General features: G+C 40.0%; 1 protein-coding gene across 1 annotated transcript in view; it reads right to left on the reverse strand.

Moving 5' to 3' along the window:
• LOC136433718 (dihydrolipoyllysine-residue succinyltransferase component of 2-oxoglutarate dehydrogenase complex, mitochondrial-like) overlaps positions 1 to 16,297 on the reverse strand; it is a 51,334-nt gene that overhangs the window by 30,086 nt on the left and 4,951 nt on the right. The window contains exons 5-11 of the mRNA XM_066426170.1: positions 15,892 to 15,966; positions 14,731 to 14,786; positions 13,964 to 14,072; positions 9,957 to 10,133; positions 5,894 to 5,967; positions 3,275 to 3,372; positions 936 to 1,066 (exon numbers count right to left, since the gene is read on the reverse strand). Coding sequence (XP_066282267.1) covers positions 936 to 1,066; positions 3,275 to 3,372; positions 5,894 to 5,967; positions 9,957 to 10,133; positions 13,964 to 14,072; positions 14,731 to 14,786; positions 15,892 to 15,966 — 720 coding nt within the window. The remainder of the gene's footprint in view (positions 1 to 935; positions 1,067 to 3,274; positions 3,373 to 5,893; positions 5,968 to 9,956; positions 10,134 to 13,963; positions 14,073 to 14,730; positions 14,787 to 15,891; positions 15,967 to 16,297) is intronic.

Consider the following 16,297-nt stretch of genomic DNA (forward strand, 5'->3'; position numbering starts at 1 on the left):
ACTTGAAAGTCACCTTCAGTTGCTTTGACATAATTAGTGGAACTAATGAATACCTAGTAATCATATTAATAATGTTTCACTAGCAAACATGTCTAGAAGACAAGCAGTGGGGAGGAGTAGACATTTGTTCTCAGTTTCTGTGACAGCTCAAACTAGATGATCTTCACTCATTCAATATGGGTGAACATCTTTACTGAAATGTATATTACATTACTAAAGTTCTAACAGATCAACATACATGTATAGACTAGCAATGTATTCGTTTTGCTTGAGTTTATTCTAGTGACGCTGAAGAAGAGTGATGGATGTCACTTGAAATGTCTGGAATTAAATCTCCAAATTTTGTCCAGTTGAAGAGTTTGAATTGTCTTTATATAACATACATGTACTTTACTCACACTGCAACCTATCTGACCTCAAGAGCTTTTTAAAGCTTGCATATTTTCTGGGGGTCAAATGTGGTGCAGTTAGATGCCTGTCTGTAAACACAAGGCTGTACACTGTATCAACATGGGAAAGACCATTTCTTTTCACAAACATCTTCCAAAATTACAAGACCTCTGAAATGGCAATGTTGTACCAATAGTGTAATGACATTTTGCTTTCTCATTTCACTATTTATTTTCATTGGGCACAGAAATATGGCTATAATCCTAGTATACCTAGCATAACACACAATTTTCTTTCAGAATACCAGCAGTAGACAGAAAGGTTGTAGCCAGTGCACGGGTGCCACCTTGAGACAGAGGTTGGATGTGCACGCAGAGAAACCAGTGAACTCTTTGTGATACACAGATGTTAAAGTAACAGATGTTATAAGTATCAATCAAGAGAAACGGACCAGCATCAAAGATAGCTACCTACTGTTTAGTTGACTATTCTATTGTTACTTTACAACACAGGAAGACAGAAATGGGAGAAGGAAACAGCCTTACCTGCATTCACCACAGGCTGGTCCTGGAGAGCGAAGGCAGCTGCTTTGACGAAGGGAGACATGAACCCAAGCTTCACGCCGTGTTTCTTCAGGAACCCATCTTTGTGTTTGGACCTCATCTCTATGATATTACTGTCAAACAAAACAAAAAATGAAATTTTTTGTCTGAGAAAAAATATCACAAGACCATATTGCAAAGGTACAAAGACATCAGTGGATCAAAGAAGATCGGTAAGAATTTCTTGAGTACAATGACTGTTCACTAGACAAAGATAGACTATGATACATACATACAAGACAGCCTAAGTGCATTTCTAATACATATGCATGTACTTTGAAAGATGTACCAGATGCTTCCTTCAAGTAATGGTGCATTTCACTCTCTAAAGGAATTTAATCTCTGAAAAATTATACATCCCTGATTGGGGTTTCAATTATCTTATCAATTTGGTCATCTCATTCTAGCAGTTCTTTAAGGGACCAAAAGTAAGAAATTAAGTTAGTACAGCTTAAAAATACTTAGTGGATGTTGTATATGATGAGTCAGTGGTAAATTGAACTGCAGAGTTAGGTAGCAAGAGCTTGTGTCAGTGTTAGGCATTTCTAGCCAGGCATGTGTATGTTTATGGAAACCTAGCAGACTTAATACTACCTTAAGTTAGGCAGACTTGCCGGTCCCACGGGTAACCTTAACCATATCACATCATGTCATCTGGGACAAACTAGGCCCATTCGCCTAACTTCATGAATCATAATTGGATACCCAGCACAAAGGCACAAACCTGCTGTGCGCAATTGTGAAAGGAATAAATTCCAGGGACTCAAGAAGTCCCAACTCCACCTTTTCAAGATGTAAGAAATCACATTGCCCCGCTGAGAATCTTTTTTAAATTTCAAAGGAAACAGCCCATCCAGATAATCAGCAAGGCGATCTCTGTGAGTGCCCCAGCTCCCTAACTCTGCAACTCTTGCCCTTGTGATTGTGAGATGGTTGTATTCTTATTAATATGTGGCAGCTGACCTGACGGTCAACTCTACCTCTGCAGGAATAACAGTCTGAAGTGAGCGGTTATCGCTGGGTGAGCGATGGGGTGATGCCCATCTGAAGGCACATACACATGGTCTTGTGCAATCTGACGGAGCCAATGGCTTTTATGGCATCAATCTTTAGGCAATAAGCAAGGAAACAGGCAAATGCTTGGGAGGGTGTGAAAGACGATCAAGATACGGGCTTGAATCGTGCATAACAAAGCTGCCGACTCAATGGGTGGGGGAGGGATCCTGCACGGTTTCACCTTCAAAATGAAGGTCATGACACAGCAGGGTGGGATCATGATTCTTTGACTGCTTCACAATTTGTTTGTTTTAAGAAATGTATTTTTCTACGTAGGCTACATTTCCATAAGCCACATCTCCAACAGAAGTGAACATTGTGTATTTTCTGCTTTATCAGTGCTGAACTAGATGTAAGACAACCACCCACATTCTTTTTTAAAACAAGGTTGAACAGCACTTCAGTTCAACATTTTTCTTCCCTAAAAGATTTTCAAAAGTATAAACTATATATCATATAAAGCATTTTGTTTTTGTAGGCACTTACTCGGTACACTTGGAAATGGGACCGCCATCTATTTCGGCATATTCCATGATACATTGTCTGGATTCAAAGATTACACTGGCAACACTCTCATTAGTCCACTGTCCATACCGACACTGATATCAGGATTGTCAGAATGGCAGATTCTATCAATGACTTTGAAAATTAAATGACATCAAATGGCTTTGTTGAATGCCAAGCTTAAATACTGCAAGACTTTCAGTTATCGAATTAATTCCTTAATCACATCAAACAAAAAACACAAAATAGGGGCTGTTTGTGTAAGTACATGTACTTCCCAAACTACATCTTAGGCAGACATGTTAGGAAGAGGACAAGTGGTAGTCCAGGTTTGGCTGAGTTTCCACTGGACTGTTTCCAAAAGACTGTTGATAGTATGACTATTTATACTGTATAAGAATAATATTTACCTTCGCCAAGCTAGAAGGTTATGTTTTCAGTGCTGTTTGTTTGTGTATTTGTGGATAGTATAACTCGAGAAATTGCGGATGGATAGATATAATATTTGGTATGTGGGTAGGGGTTGGAAAAACGAAGGTTAAATTCCATAATGGGCCTCCTAAAGGCTTTCTACAGCACTGCAGCAGAACTTCAGGTTTTGATATCTTTTAGAAATGTGTCCAAAAGTTCCTGGTACACCACACGGGTGACTGCTGAAGCCCTGGTCTGAGGGTTGTTGAAATGTTATTTACATGTACATGTGATGTAGCGGGTATATATACCTCATGTCACACTCCTGAAACGTTGTCAACATGGCACACTCGTTCTGCGCATCCTTCAGGCGCTGGGCAATCCGCTGTCGCATCCTGTTCATTTTCACCTGATGAAGACAAGCAAAAACATGACCATATTCAGTACATCACTTCATGACATGCAACATTCACACATGTTAACATGCAAAATGATGTTGACAATGCATACATTGTATTTACATGAGTCAATGTCAATTCCAACAACTTTTATCATCACGTATCATTTTACAGAAAGAAATTTAATGTAAGTTCTGTTTTCTTGATGGTATACAACTTATTTTCCACTTCTAAGAAGACACTACAGTATTATTCATGGTTTTCAAGTACTTTATTCCATCCGTGAAGTAGTGTCCATCTGCTTGGCAAAGGGACTTTAACATGACTCATCTTACTGACAGGAAGAACTGTTGAATGCTACAGTAACCTCTGCATCCCCCCGTCTTCTTGGAACACCTCTCAGATCCCCTCCTGACAGATTAAGCAGTGTGTACCATTGATGTGGGAGCAACTCATTTAACTTCTTTATGATTAGGCAGTTTTATACAATCTTTAACGACAAAGCATAAACTGGCTTTATATTCTTAACCCATCCAGCGTCTAAATTGATACATGGCAGCCAATCCTGCTGACGAGCTTAAGAAATACTAAAGAGGGCGTCAGTCAGGCATGAGTCAGGTTATGGGCTGAGACTTAATTGTCCAGTTTGTCTGGACGTCTGAGGCCAACTCTGGCCGAGAGTTTAATGGAGAATTGAGACGTTACCCACAGAGCTAAACACTTAGTTATCCTTTAAGGAGTCAATACCGTATGCCGCGATATGCTTTCAACCCTGCCAAGGGCTATTGACTGCTTCTTCTGCAAATTGATATTCTTGGTTGTTGATAAATCATATCAAGCCACTTGTGAAGGAGTTGTCGATACTTGTCCCCGCTGCTGATCCTTCAGCCCCAGGTGGCGACCGGGCGCGGTGCTCCCCCAGACATCTACACCCAATAACAGATACCTCAACACCTCCAGGTTTTAAACTTGGGCTCATTTTCACCTCTTACTCAGCCAGTTGGCAATAATCTAAGTGATGAGGTCATTGGCTCTTTCCGCTTACCACACCACAGGCATCGATTGGGCTCTCGCAAAACTGCCAAGATATCAATATGCCTAATGACCTCAAGATATACTTGACTGTATGAAATATATCAAGCTAAATGGGAGAATTCAGAAATGATCCCAGTCCCGCAGGAAGGGGGTGCATATTACCGGGGAGAGGAGGTGAGGGAGGTCAGAGTGGGCAGGGGAAGCAGGGTCAACTGGTCACAAGTCAAATTGTTTTAGAAAGCCCGGTGAGAATAGCATGATAAGGACCTGTCAGGAGTGGTCAATAATATTGACCAGCTTCCTTAACCAGCGGATTATTCACCGGTGCTGGGCGTATGGGCTGGGACGTGTGAAGACACCACAGGGTCTGCCGGCCTGATCTCGGGGATCAGGGACTGGAACTAATCAGTCAGCACTTCTTTCACTTTCTTTTTCTGGAGGAGAGGCAACTTTACTTAGTTTCCAACACGACTTGAATTTTGGTACACATTGCTTACACCAAATGGCAGTTACTCAAGCAACTGGATAAAATTTTGAAACAGTCACACTGTCATTTGGCGCGTCTTATTACCTGGATGTCTAACCTTCATCAACATAATTTGTTTGTTTGTTTGTTTGTTTGCATTGTGCGCCTAAAATGCCTCATCTACAACTTACAAGTATCCTTTTTTTAAATTTGCAACATCTCCAGGAATATTCATAGCTAATAAATGCCACAGTAAGCGCTTTTTGTTCATAATATCTTACTGTTTTCACTTGTTTTCAATAACAGTGTAGTAAAAGACATGAAAGAGAACTTGTTTGAAGAATTCAAATTCATAGCTGTGATAAAAAAGGTTAATGGGCAATTTCTTTTGTTGCACCATCTTCAGCAGTCAAATATTGTACTAATGAGAGGATAGAAGAGCTCCAACATGGACTTATCAGTGGCAATTAGTCAAAGTCATCTCTGCAGTATGAATGCTCCCCTGAGGAACGATTTCATCATAACCGAAGGCAATGCCTGCCTTCACACAGAACACCAAGACACGCTTTGCAATCCTGCACTTAACCTTAATAAAAGGGACAAACTCATCTATTACCCCCCAACAAACTTCCCTAACCTTGCGGAAGAAGTTTTGTTGCCCCAGATACTTTGTTTCCAGGTTCCCTAACACTCCTCCCAACTTGCAAGTACAGACTAAGGTCATGCCTAAATCCTGATTGTGGGTACAACAATGTATCTCACATTGTGTAAATTACTGCGATCATTTCTCCCAGGTATTCCCCACTGCCTATTACAGGTAGGGATTGCTCCATCAATCTGGGCACGGAGAGGGGTGGACAGCAGAGTTAATCTTTAAATGGGTGGTGGTTCCTCCACAACAGGGGGACTCCGGGGGGAACTATAATTTCCTATGCGCAGAACGCTCATTTTTCATCTTCCGCCTATTTCACTCGGCCCCGAAAATGGCGCGGAAATCGCCGAAGAACACGGGAGAGCTATCGTTGGCCTACCCTGTTTTCTGTTCGTGCACCTGCAGTGACCCCCATGGCCGGGGCGGCGGCGGCAACAGGCTTCATGTCAGCCACTGTAACAAAATAGGCAACACGGAATACATTAGGTTATAACAGTGCTAACGTCAAACAAGGACTGAGGCACTATCAATTACACGGTAAATGACAGCATAACAGAGCAGGGATGTCAAGTATACGGGAAAGTGTCATAAATTATTAGGGTAAGTAAGAGGAAATGTATGTCGTAAAATTTAGTAGTTGCATGAAATCTGATCTGCAATGTATGACGTCTTTCCAGGCAAATTGCAGCCCTTAATGGAAACTTATTTGAAAATTCATTTTTCAAGACTCACGAGAGACTGGGGAAATGACAGATTAAACCAGATGCAATTCATAACGAGGACATCTGATTCTCTGCTTCCTGCCAGTCATTATCAATGTCACCAAGACCTTCTGGTGTCATTGTCGCATGCGTGAAGACTCTACGTAATAGCAAACCCAAAGCAGCCGTACGGCACATGCAAAATGGCAATACATCATAAAGGTGGAGTATATTGTATTATACAAAAAGCTTTCTATTATTATGGTACGGCAAATGGTAACATTTTCAGGCTTGGATGAGAGTGTGAACAAAAAAGTAACAGTCATTTCTTCCACATTTCACACCATCACCGCACATGAAAGGAAAGTTAGGTTTTACTATCAGGAAAGCTACAAATAAGATGTCAGGCTCCATATGGGCTTTAAAAAGTAGTTGTTATGGAGGAAGAACATTGTAACAACTTTCAATATCAGGGTCACCAAAGGGCAGCCTCAAGGGCATCTCTTGGGGATGTCTAACACACCCTACAATGGGCCATATGGGCAGCTACTCCTGGATCCATAATCCACTAACATCAATAAAATCACTTGACAGACAAATGTATCACCTAGCACCCAAGGAACATCATGCAAACGTGGTAAATGGCACCCTAAAGATGAGTGTAAAACCAGACGCTGAGTTGTAAAAGTAGTTAATTTACTCGGCCCCGGCAGCCCCTCGCCACACTTCTGACTGATGAGGTCAAGCAGAAAATGGATTGGGAAGGAATGGAGAGACACTTAAACCTGTCAGGGCTTTATCGCCTGAACAGGTGTGGGCTTTACTGGTGGTTTATAGTGTGGGCCTTGAGGTGCTGATGGGGTGGGGGCAGGGAAACATATTACCAAGGCATAATTGTATTCCCAGCTTATTGAGGGGAGAACTTGGAGTGCTCAGCATTATTACAGGGTGTTCTCAAGAACAGGCTTTGTTCCTGTCGTAGCTAATCTCAATCAGGAGTAGCGGCAAACTTATGACTTGAGCTGCAGGGGGGTGATTCGTTAAGTGTTATAATTCAGCCAAGCAAGTATCTTGAAATGAATGTTCTACATGTAATTTCTGGCATCCGAGTGGTTAATCTACATTGTTATAAACAACCGGAGATCTAGAATCTTCTGAAGATTGCCTATTCTTTTGGCTTGAATACAAGTTCCCTTAGCTTACCATAATGGTTAACAAATACGGCAACAAAGGAGCAGTTACATTTGTTTCTTCTGCACTGAAAAGCTGCTAGCTTTAGGTTACATGTGTCAAGAGTGTAGGAAACTTTACAAGGAGTACATGTAACAGCAAATAAAAGAATTTCAAATTGTTCTTTAGTAGTTAGGGTTTTGTGATAACACTCACTTTACACCCTTGTTAAAGACCACTTGGTAAATGTTGCAATCCAGTCTGAAAATGACAGCCTATAAACTTGATATGTGCACTTTTGGGGCCTTACAAAAACTACTTTTGAGTAGATTAGGGGCATTTGGGAATCTCCTTGGTGCTGGATATGCTGCTGTTAAAGGTTTTACATGGAGTTCTTTGGATGGCATGTTTCAACTAGAACAAGAAATGGAAGATAAATGCGTTTAAGTTTGTGAAGTTTTCATGTTCAAGGTTTTCGCAGTAACCTCTTCACTGCAAACTTAAAACCAATGCAAAAATGCTTGTTGTGTCTTCTAGCCGCCTACCAGATTGTTTCAACCGCAAACTAAAAACTATTGTGAACACTCAATTTTCTCCCTACTGTCAAATTACAGTACCTCTAAACTTCAATGAGTTCAAAGTACCTCCGTGAAATATTTTGAGTTTTTCTGAAATTTTTGTCTTATTCATTATTGTGAATTTTTCACTATCCTGTACAAGTTGTTCTGTCAACTTTGGACCCAGGCAAGCAAACCTTCCCAACCTTGTCACTCTATAATATTCAAAATACTGTAAGTGCATTTAAGTTTGCAGTGTTTTAATGTTTGCTGTTTTCTTAGTAACCTGCAAATCTAAAACCACCAAAAAAGCTTCTTCTACCGCAAAAATACTTGTTCGGTCATTGGCTGCCTACCACCTTGTTTTAGCCATGAACTACAAACCACTGTGAACACTCCATTTTCTTCCAACCGTAAAATCAAATCACTGTAAACTTAAAATGCATTTACAGTAACTACGGACAGCCACCAGCACAAGCAAACACATAGGCTTAAAACAATACCTCCGTTTTCAATGACAGAACAAAAACAATCAGGCCCAATTAATGTTTGAGAAGGGGTATAACAGGAAATTCATAATCTCAGTGTTAGGAAAACATTCTCTGAAACATTTCCAAATGAAAAAAAAAAGAATTTGTTTACTTCAAATGATTGGAATATCATTCACACAACATCCATTGTTAGCCAAAATTGAAGGTTCAGATAATGACTGACTGTTGTTTGCCTGTGCAAAAAACCTGTTCCTGTACGTCAACACCAAATTTGCGTGCACCACTGATTATTTGGAATGCTAGGAGGGGCACGATCACAGTTATTCTGGTAATGACAGGTTCTAATCTAGGTCAAGATCAAACGTGCAATTATCTGTGAACAGGCAGTGTCATATGGAGGCAAACTTCATTTTTCTAGGCCAACATTTCTTTTGCATAAAGATTTATCTTTTAAAAGTCCCAAGAATAATTATTAATGTGTTTGTTTTCATTTGCATGTGCATTGATTGATATACCTGGGCAAATCTAATCAAACAAGTGAGTACATTGATACAAATATGATCTTCACATTACATATTCATAGCTACTGATAAACAAGTGGGTGTTCCCTGCTTCACTCAGTGGCACTCCACCTATGGCGCTGTTCCACGTACGTGTATGACCTTTTGCTTGTTTTGCTAATCCCTGCAATTGCAGCAGTATAACATTTCTGTGGCCTGGAGATCACCTGGGACCTTGCCATGATACCAGGACTAGCATTACTTCACCTACTTGATCTCCTTAAGTGTAAAATCATGTCACCCTACAAAAAGTATGTCACTCCTGTAGCTGACGCTAGTACTAAGGACACCAAATCAGATTCAAACGTTTGTTCTTCATTCTAGAGAGGGCCTGAGGGCATACAAATGAAAAATAAGGCAGGGGATGTTCCTGAGCAGACTTTGTAACACATGCTGCTTTCTCCTATTGGGTCAGTTAGTCCCTACCCTCTGTGAAGTGAGCTTGTTTCTTTATCTTTATCTTTATCAAAAATTGCAACAATACAATACACAGTGGAACGCTAGGCAGACAAGCTTGTTTCAATCATGATGTTTCAGCTATCAATGTTACCCATAGTCTTGGAGTTGTTGTGTGCATGCGGTAACCATTGAGGGGGAAAAAGCATCAATGATGCAACTCTTTCCCTGTAACATTCCTATGAAGGTTCTTCTGTTCAGGTCACCTGACATAGGCTTTGGGTCAAGTCAACTTGAGAAGGATTTATCAATGTTGTTGCAAGTACTCTAGTGTTATTGTAAGTGCATATACGTGTATCATTATGTTCAGTAAAGTAATGTGCTTGATGTAATTGCGACTTCAGTAGTGAAATATCATGTACTGTCACTAATGGAGATAATTAAAATAAACAAACAAGTAAACAAGAGGACTGGCCAAAAGCTTGTTGGTAACCGCTTTACATTCTGTACAGAAATAACGTGTTAAATTTTCTATTAAATACTGTCCGCATTGTATTTGTTACACACCTGGTTTGGCCGAGATGGGCTGCTGCGGCAGTGGAGGTAGCGGAGGAGGTGTGGTGGGGACGGGGCCAGCGGCAGGTGCGGCAGGTGGAGGTGCAGCTGGCTGTGGTGGAGAGGGTGCAGCTGCTGGTGCTGGTTTTTCAGCTGCTGGGGCAGGCTTTTCTGCAGGAGCTCCTCCGGCTGTGTAGGGAAGAATGGATAGTTAACGCATGGTAACTGAAGAAAGTGGATAGAATTTGGAAACAGTCAAAATGTTTCAGCTGCTGGAGCTGACTTTTCTGATGGAGCTCCTCCAGCTGTGTAGGGAAGGATAGATAGTAAACACATGGTAACTAGGTACTGAAGAAAATGGATAGAATTTGGAAACAGTCAGATGTTTCAGCTGCTAGAGCTGACTTTTCTGCTGGAGCTCCTCCAGTTGTTTAGGGAAGGATAAATGCATGGTAACAGTTACTTAAGAAACTGGATAGAATTTGGAAACAGTGAGATGTTTCAGCTGCAGGAACAGGCTTTTCTGCTGGAGCTCCTCTGGCTGTGTAGGGATGGATAGATAGTAAACGCAAGGAAACAGTTACTCAAGCAACTGGATAGAATTTCCAAACGGTCAGATGTTTCAGGTACCATCCACTACCTTTCGTCAGTAACAATGAGCAAGATCTGTGGTTCACCAGGTTTTCAACTCATCTTAAAACATTACAAACTTTATAGAAGATTTTGTAGAATATATACATAAGATAGCTAGTACTGTCTCAATTGTGTTAAGGAACACATACAAATGGCATCCCTGTTAAAACTATAGTACCCTCATTTAACTCAAATCAGTGTACCAGCCCAAATCACAAAGAAAACCCATTTCAGTTGTTTGGAGAATATGTGCATATACGTCACAACACTTTGGTTTGTATTGTACTTGGTGTGCTATATTTTGGTCATGGGAGTGCTTGTCTTCAAATGTCTAAGATGGAGATGAATGGAGGCACTTAAAGTCAGCCTGGCACTTAGCCAACAGCACAACCATCTTGGAGGAACTTAGTGAATGAAACACAAGTTAGACATCTCATGGGGGCAAACCTGGAAGCCATGGGGCCAGTCAGGTGCTGTCGTTCTAATGTCTTTTCCTGTTTTTGGAAAGTTGAGGTGACAACATTGACAAGTTGGGGCACTTCCAGAGATGACTAGCGGCACTGGTGACAAGAAATAATGGGTTGTGGCATGAAGGATGACAAACTGTAGGGAGTAATATGCCTGATCCATCTTCTATTGAGCTGCATTCAAGTGGGGTTAGGACCTACCATTAGCCATGTCACAGGTGTCACCCCAGTGGGGACTTCTTACAAATTTCCTCATTCGTTTGTACACGATCTTCGATTACCGTTTTCTCTGCAATTGGGATAATGCTTTTGTGCCCTTGCCATGGTTTTCCCCTCTTGTCAGACTTATAGCAGCATTCTGTTTGTTCAATATTTGGTCTCATGTCAGGTAATATTAGCAATAACATTTATCCGGATATATATCTATAAAATATATTTTGATAATTTCATACGGAATCAGCGTTCCAAGGATTGGACAATGACACACGTTTATAATCTTAAATAGGCTTCTTTCAAATTCAAAAAAACAAAACAATCTTCAATATGCACTTTGTATCTTGAACCCAACTGTTAACTTTGCAAGTTTTTGCATCCAAAGTTCATGTCAACAGACCCTCGTTTAAACTTTAAAAAATAGTATGTATATATTGGAACCGCAAATTTTGCTAACAAAGTGTAGTAGATGTAGACAAAGCCCTTTTCAATGGAAATCAATTACAATGTCTTAAAGAAAGTGAATTTCATTTTTCATTTAAAACCAACTTAAATAAACATGTATGTATGAACTCACTGAAACTGTGTACAAACAATACAAAGTTAACGTTCTCCTCAGATTCTACATGTATTTCTATGTTGTACTCTCAGGTCACACCAATTTTTTTGGTTGCTTCTCGGAATAGCCACTCCTGTTTTTCCCATTTAAAAAAAAAAATGGGTCACTACTCCCATTCACAAATTTTTACTCACGATTTTATTATTTGTTCAGTTGTAAATCTCAATAGCCACCAAAATAGATTATAAAGGCCTGCACATACCTAAAAAGTGTGGTCACATGTTATCATAAGTTATAATTTTTCATTTATTACAATATCAATTCATACATTACATAGCAAAACGTAATTTTGTTATGGAAATTATAGTACTAGATCAAAGAAAGGGGTTCATTGCATAAAATGAGCCATACAAAGCTGAAACTTGAATAATCCTCTTATTCGTTATGTCATGTAAACCCTTATCTTCACCCCAGACTATTTGCAAACAAATTTTATTTTAATTTTTTTTTCGCCCTGTGGCTCTAATTTTTTCCTGAAAAAATCCGAGAAGCATCAAATAAAATTGGTGTGGCCTCAGTTCATGAACCAAGGAAATGAGATTATATGATTCTGCAGTCAATGAGTTATTATGCATGATACAGCTTGGCATCGTAAAAGGAGCTACAAGGTCTTATGTTTTTACAGAACAAAGAAACTAATCATTATTTCTATCAGTAACACAAGGCTGTATTCCCAGGGCATACCAATTAACGAAATTTATTAATCAAAACATGTATCTTTACCCTCCCGGGGGAGAACGCCCCTTGAGAAGCAGCGGAGAAACATTGTCAGTTCTGGTTTCTATAGATAAGGGTTAGTCAGACACGCCCAATTGTATTGATTCTTGGAATAAATCTTCTGCTAATAAACTTATTGCTAAGCATACTGAAGCCGTATCCTCTTCTCTTAAGCTAAGTCGCAACTGATGAGTGAGACATGCGCTGCATACAGTCTGCTGTGCGGTATGGATGGTTTCGGGCCTAACATTGATGTGTATAATATGATTATTGCAAAAGTATAATTCAGATCTTTCACCAAGGAAAACACTTGGTACTAGGAAAAGAACGGAGGATATATATCTATACATCTCAACAATTACATTATCACAATATGACAGACCTCTAGTCTTCATGTTAAGTGTTATTCCTACAGATGCTGTGGATGGAAAATGGTACAAAACTGCTCTGTACATCCACTGTTAAAACACAGTTGTCTCCATTGCTTCTTGAAGTATAATGATCAAAGATTCCACTGCAAGGAGAGATTCAATGCAAATAAACACTGCTGGATATATATCTGTAAGCTCTGGAGGGACAAATGAGTTTTCTCGAGACATTTTTGTACCTCAGTGAATCTTCCAATGAGAACTGTTAGATATGTATCCTACGTGTTTCATGCCGCTTAGTTAAAAGCAACTTATATAAGGTTGAAGGTGAAACAACAAGGGTATCTTGTTACAGTACATCAGAAGAACAGGTAGTAATGTTAATTGAATTATGTGTGTACAGATTAGTGATCTGGCTTTTGTGGTTTACTCAAGGTGTCAGCTCCGAGTTACATAAACTATCACTGAAAGTGCCAGAGACCCCAGTAAAAGTGTCAAGTCAAAACCACAAGAATGTCTCATGATCAGGCCATTTGGCAGCAGCAGTAATGATGCAAACAAACATACTTACAGGACAGACTGTCCTGAAACTGTGAATATCTTCAGCTGTTAATCAAATGAAATGTAACTTCTTCATGCTATGATCCTAATATTCAAAACATTTTATTCCCTACTACTAGACAGCATTCCACGATGTTCGAACCAAGCAAAAATAGACATCTTTTGATGCCACTGATCAGGGCTGTCTCCAGGACCCGTCCCACCATACCGAAATTTGCTTTCATCCCATCCACATCCATCCTAAACAACTGAATGACATGAAACTGATGAAACTGTACTTTCGGAAGCTTAAAATGACAAATTTAACAACGTAAATCAACAACAACAAAACCTGAAAGATGGACACAGCCCCGATTCCACGACATCCAAAAGAAGCACAATTATAGACATCTTTTTGATAGCACTACTATTATCTTTAATAACATGATCCTGTTCCCTTACCTGTGACCTTGACCTTGAAGAGTTCCTGACCAGCAGTAACCGTGTCTCCATCTGCTACCAGGAACTCCTCAATGACTCCTGATGTTGGCGACGGCACAGGAATGGAAGTCTGCATGTGAAGGGAGAGAGAGAGGGGGTAATTCTAAGGTGGCAAAAATGGAAGTTCTGTTGCAGTACCATAGAAAGTCGCTAGGAGGCCCATGAATGTATTTGTCCTTTGTTTTGTTGACACCAAGCCACAAGCCAAACATAATTACAATCCATCAAGAGCTTCTTGAGTTATGCTGTCAAACCAAGCAAACACAACCAGAAACAATGCAACCAAAACAAAAACCTTATTGGCAAAGGTAATAAATACATAAATGATAACTAAAGAATCATCTACATCATCAAATAAAAACATAGGGTTGGTAAGAGTCATGTTGACAAATAAATAGCAGCAGTTTGAAATAATGACCTTTTAAAACCATGACTAGCCTTGATGTTATTATTCAAAATTGGCGTCAGATAAAAGCTTAAGAAGAAGAAAACATATTTTCCCTTGCGACTAGTTGTCAGATACTTAACGTGACAGCATCTAAGAACATGTTGGTGGCTCTACTGCTTGATTGTAGCTTTTGTGTCCTGATACAAATGCAGAGTGATCCTAACAACATGACAGTTGAAGCCCTGTGCCTTGAGGCAAGAGTGTCTGAACTGCTGCCTAATTGTTATAAATAAGCTGGTTCTGGGAAACCAACAGCTTTACAAAGTCATTTATACGCTACCTTGTCTGTTTCAATTTCTCCCACAACCTCATCCTCATTCACATAGTCTCCAACCGCTGGAAAGGAAACTTGAAGTCAGTTCTGACAAACACACATGTATTTGCCATAAAGTGGTTTCCGAATTTTAAAAAAGCAAACATGTCTTATGTTATACATGGGGGTTTTAAACCAAAGGTTCCCTACCATACAATTACGGACATCAAAGTCTGCCTCGTCAAGTACAAACCATATTGTTGCCAGGGAGACTGGCGTCACTGGTGATAAGGGTCCAATCGTCTTCAAATAAAATTGCTTTGTGCTCTTAAGATCAAATATTGGAGCATGATAGCAAGGTCTTGAATGGGCATGACGCACATGTGAGCAGTAAAAGGTCACAACAGTAACATGTCCTTGATACTATCTGCAGAAATAGCTACCATATGAGCGACTATCACAGATGTCCTAGACAAATGCTTGACTTAACAGGTACAAACTAAACATCTTATATGTGTACATGTTTGCTATCTATTGAAGAAAAGGTAAATACTACATATACTGATATAGTCATGTTTATGTCATGCTTGTACGATACTAGCATTATATATTCATCATTTTCTTTCCTTAGCTTTGGGTCCACAGTTGATCTGAATGGGAGGTTATCTTGTTCAAATGTCCTAAAGCACAAAAAATGTGCTTCCATTGTGACCTCCCAATTAAGTACATGTCTATCGAATTACTACATGTAGCTTCATTTTTAATAATTCATTATGCCACAAATAACAACGTTCTTCAGATAGCCCTGCATCTTTTCTTGCCTAGGAGTAATGCTGTCTGGTAAACAACTCTGCCCTGAGAAACATAAAATACAATCGTGGTTCACAGGACTTCAACCCCCAATGTGACTTGGGGGCAGTCTCTCCGTCCACGGGACAGTTACATCATGTACAGGCGCCGACCTTTGATCAAGTGTACCTTGAAGAAAGTCAATAATGAAAAAAATCCTGCAATGTCATCAGCTGCCTGCCAATTAGGGCAGGGGCAGCGCATAATATACGGCTATAGATCTCTTCTTCTTTGTGCGCCTTTTATCTGATACTGTTTTGATGGCATTACTCCTGGCATTATGTCCTTCCTTTGTACCCTTTGATGGACCTTACGGGGATGTGAAGATGACTACATTACCTTTCTCCCACCTCACATCTCCCTCTGTAACCGACTCGGCAAACGGCGGAGTTTTTACTATCTTGAAGTCATCGACTGCAAGGACAAGAACAGATCAATATTTTATTGACATGCAAGTTGAGTAGAACCAAGTCCGGCTAATATCTCTATCAAAGATCAAAGGTGCATGTCAGGATGACCAATTGCACTGGGTCTTAGGCATTTGTCAATCATGTCTTCATTGGCATGTCGTCTTTACAGAGCAAACAAGCCGTATCGAACTGATAAGGGAACCAAGTCCAAAGTCATCAGGCAGTGAATTACATTGATGAAACGGACTCCTGAGAAGTCCTGCTGTAAGAACGGTAAGCCGTCTCTGTTTTTCAGGAGATATCCCGAAATGTTTCAGGAGATGTCTGGAAGCCAT

This window comes from Branchiostoma lanceolatum, chromosome 4 (assembly GCF_035083965.1).
Source record: "Branchiostoma lanceolatum isolate klBraLanc5 chromosome 4, klBraLanc5.hap2, whole genome shotgun sequence".
Classification (NCBI taxonomy): Eukaryota; Metazoa; Chordata; class Leptocardii; order Amphioxiformes; family Branchiostomatidae; genus Branchiostoma; species Branchiostoma lanceolatum.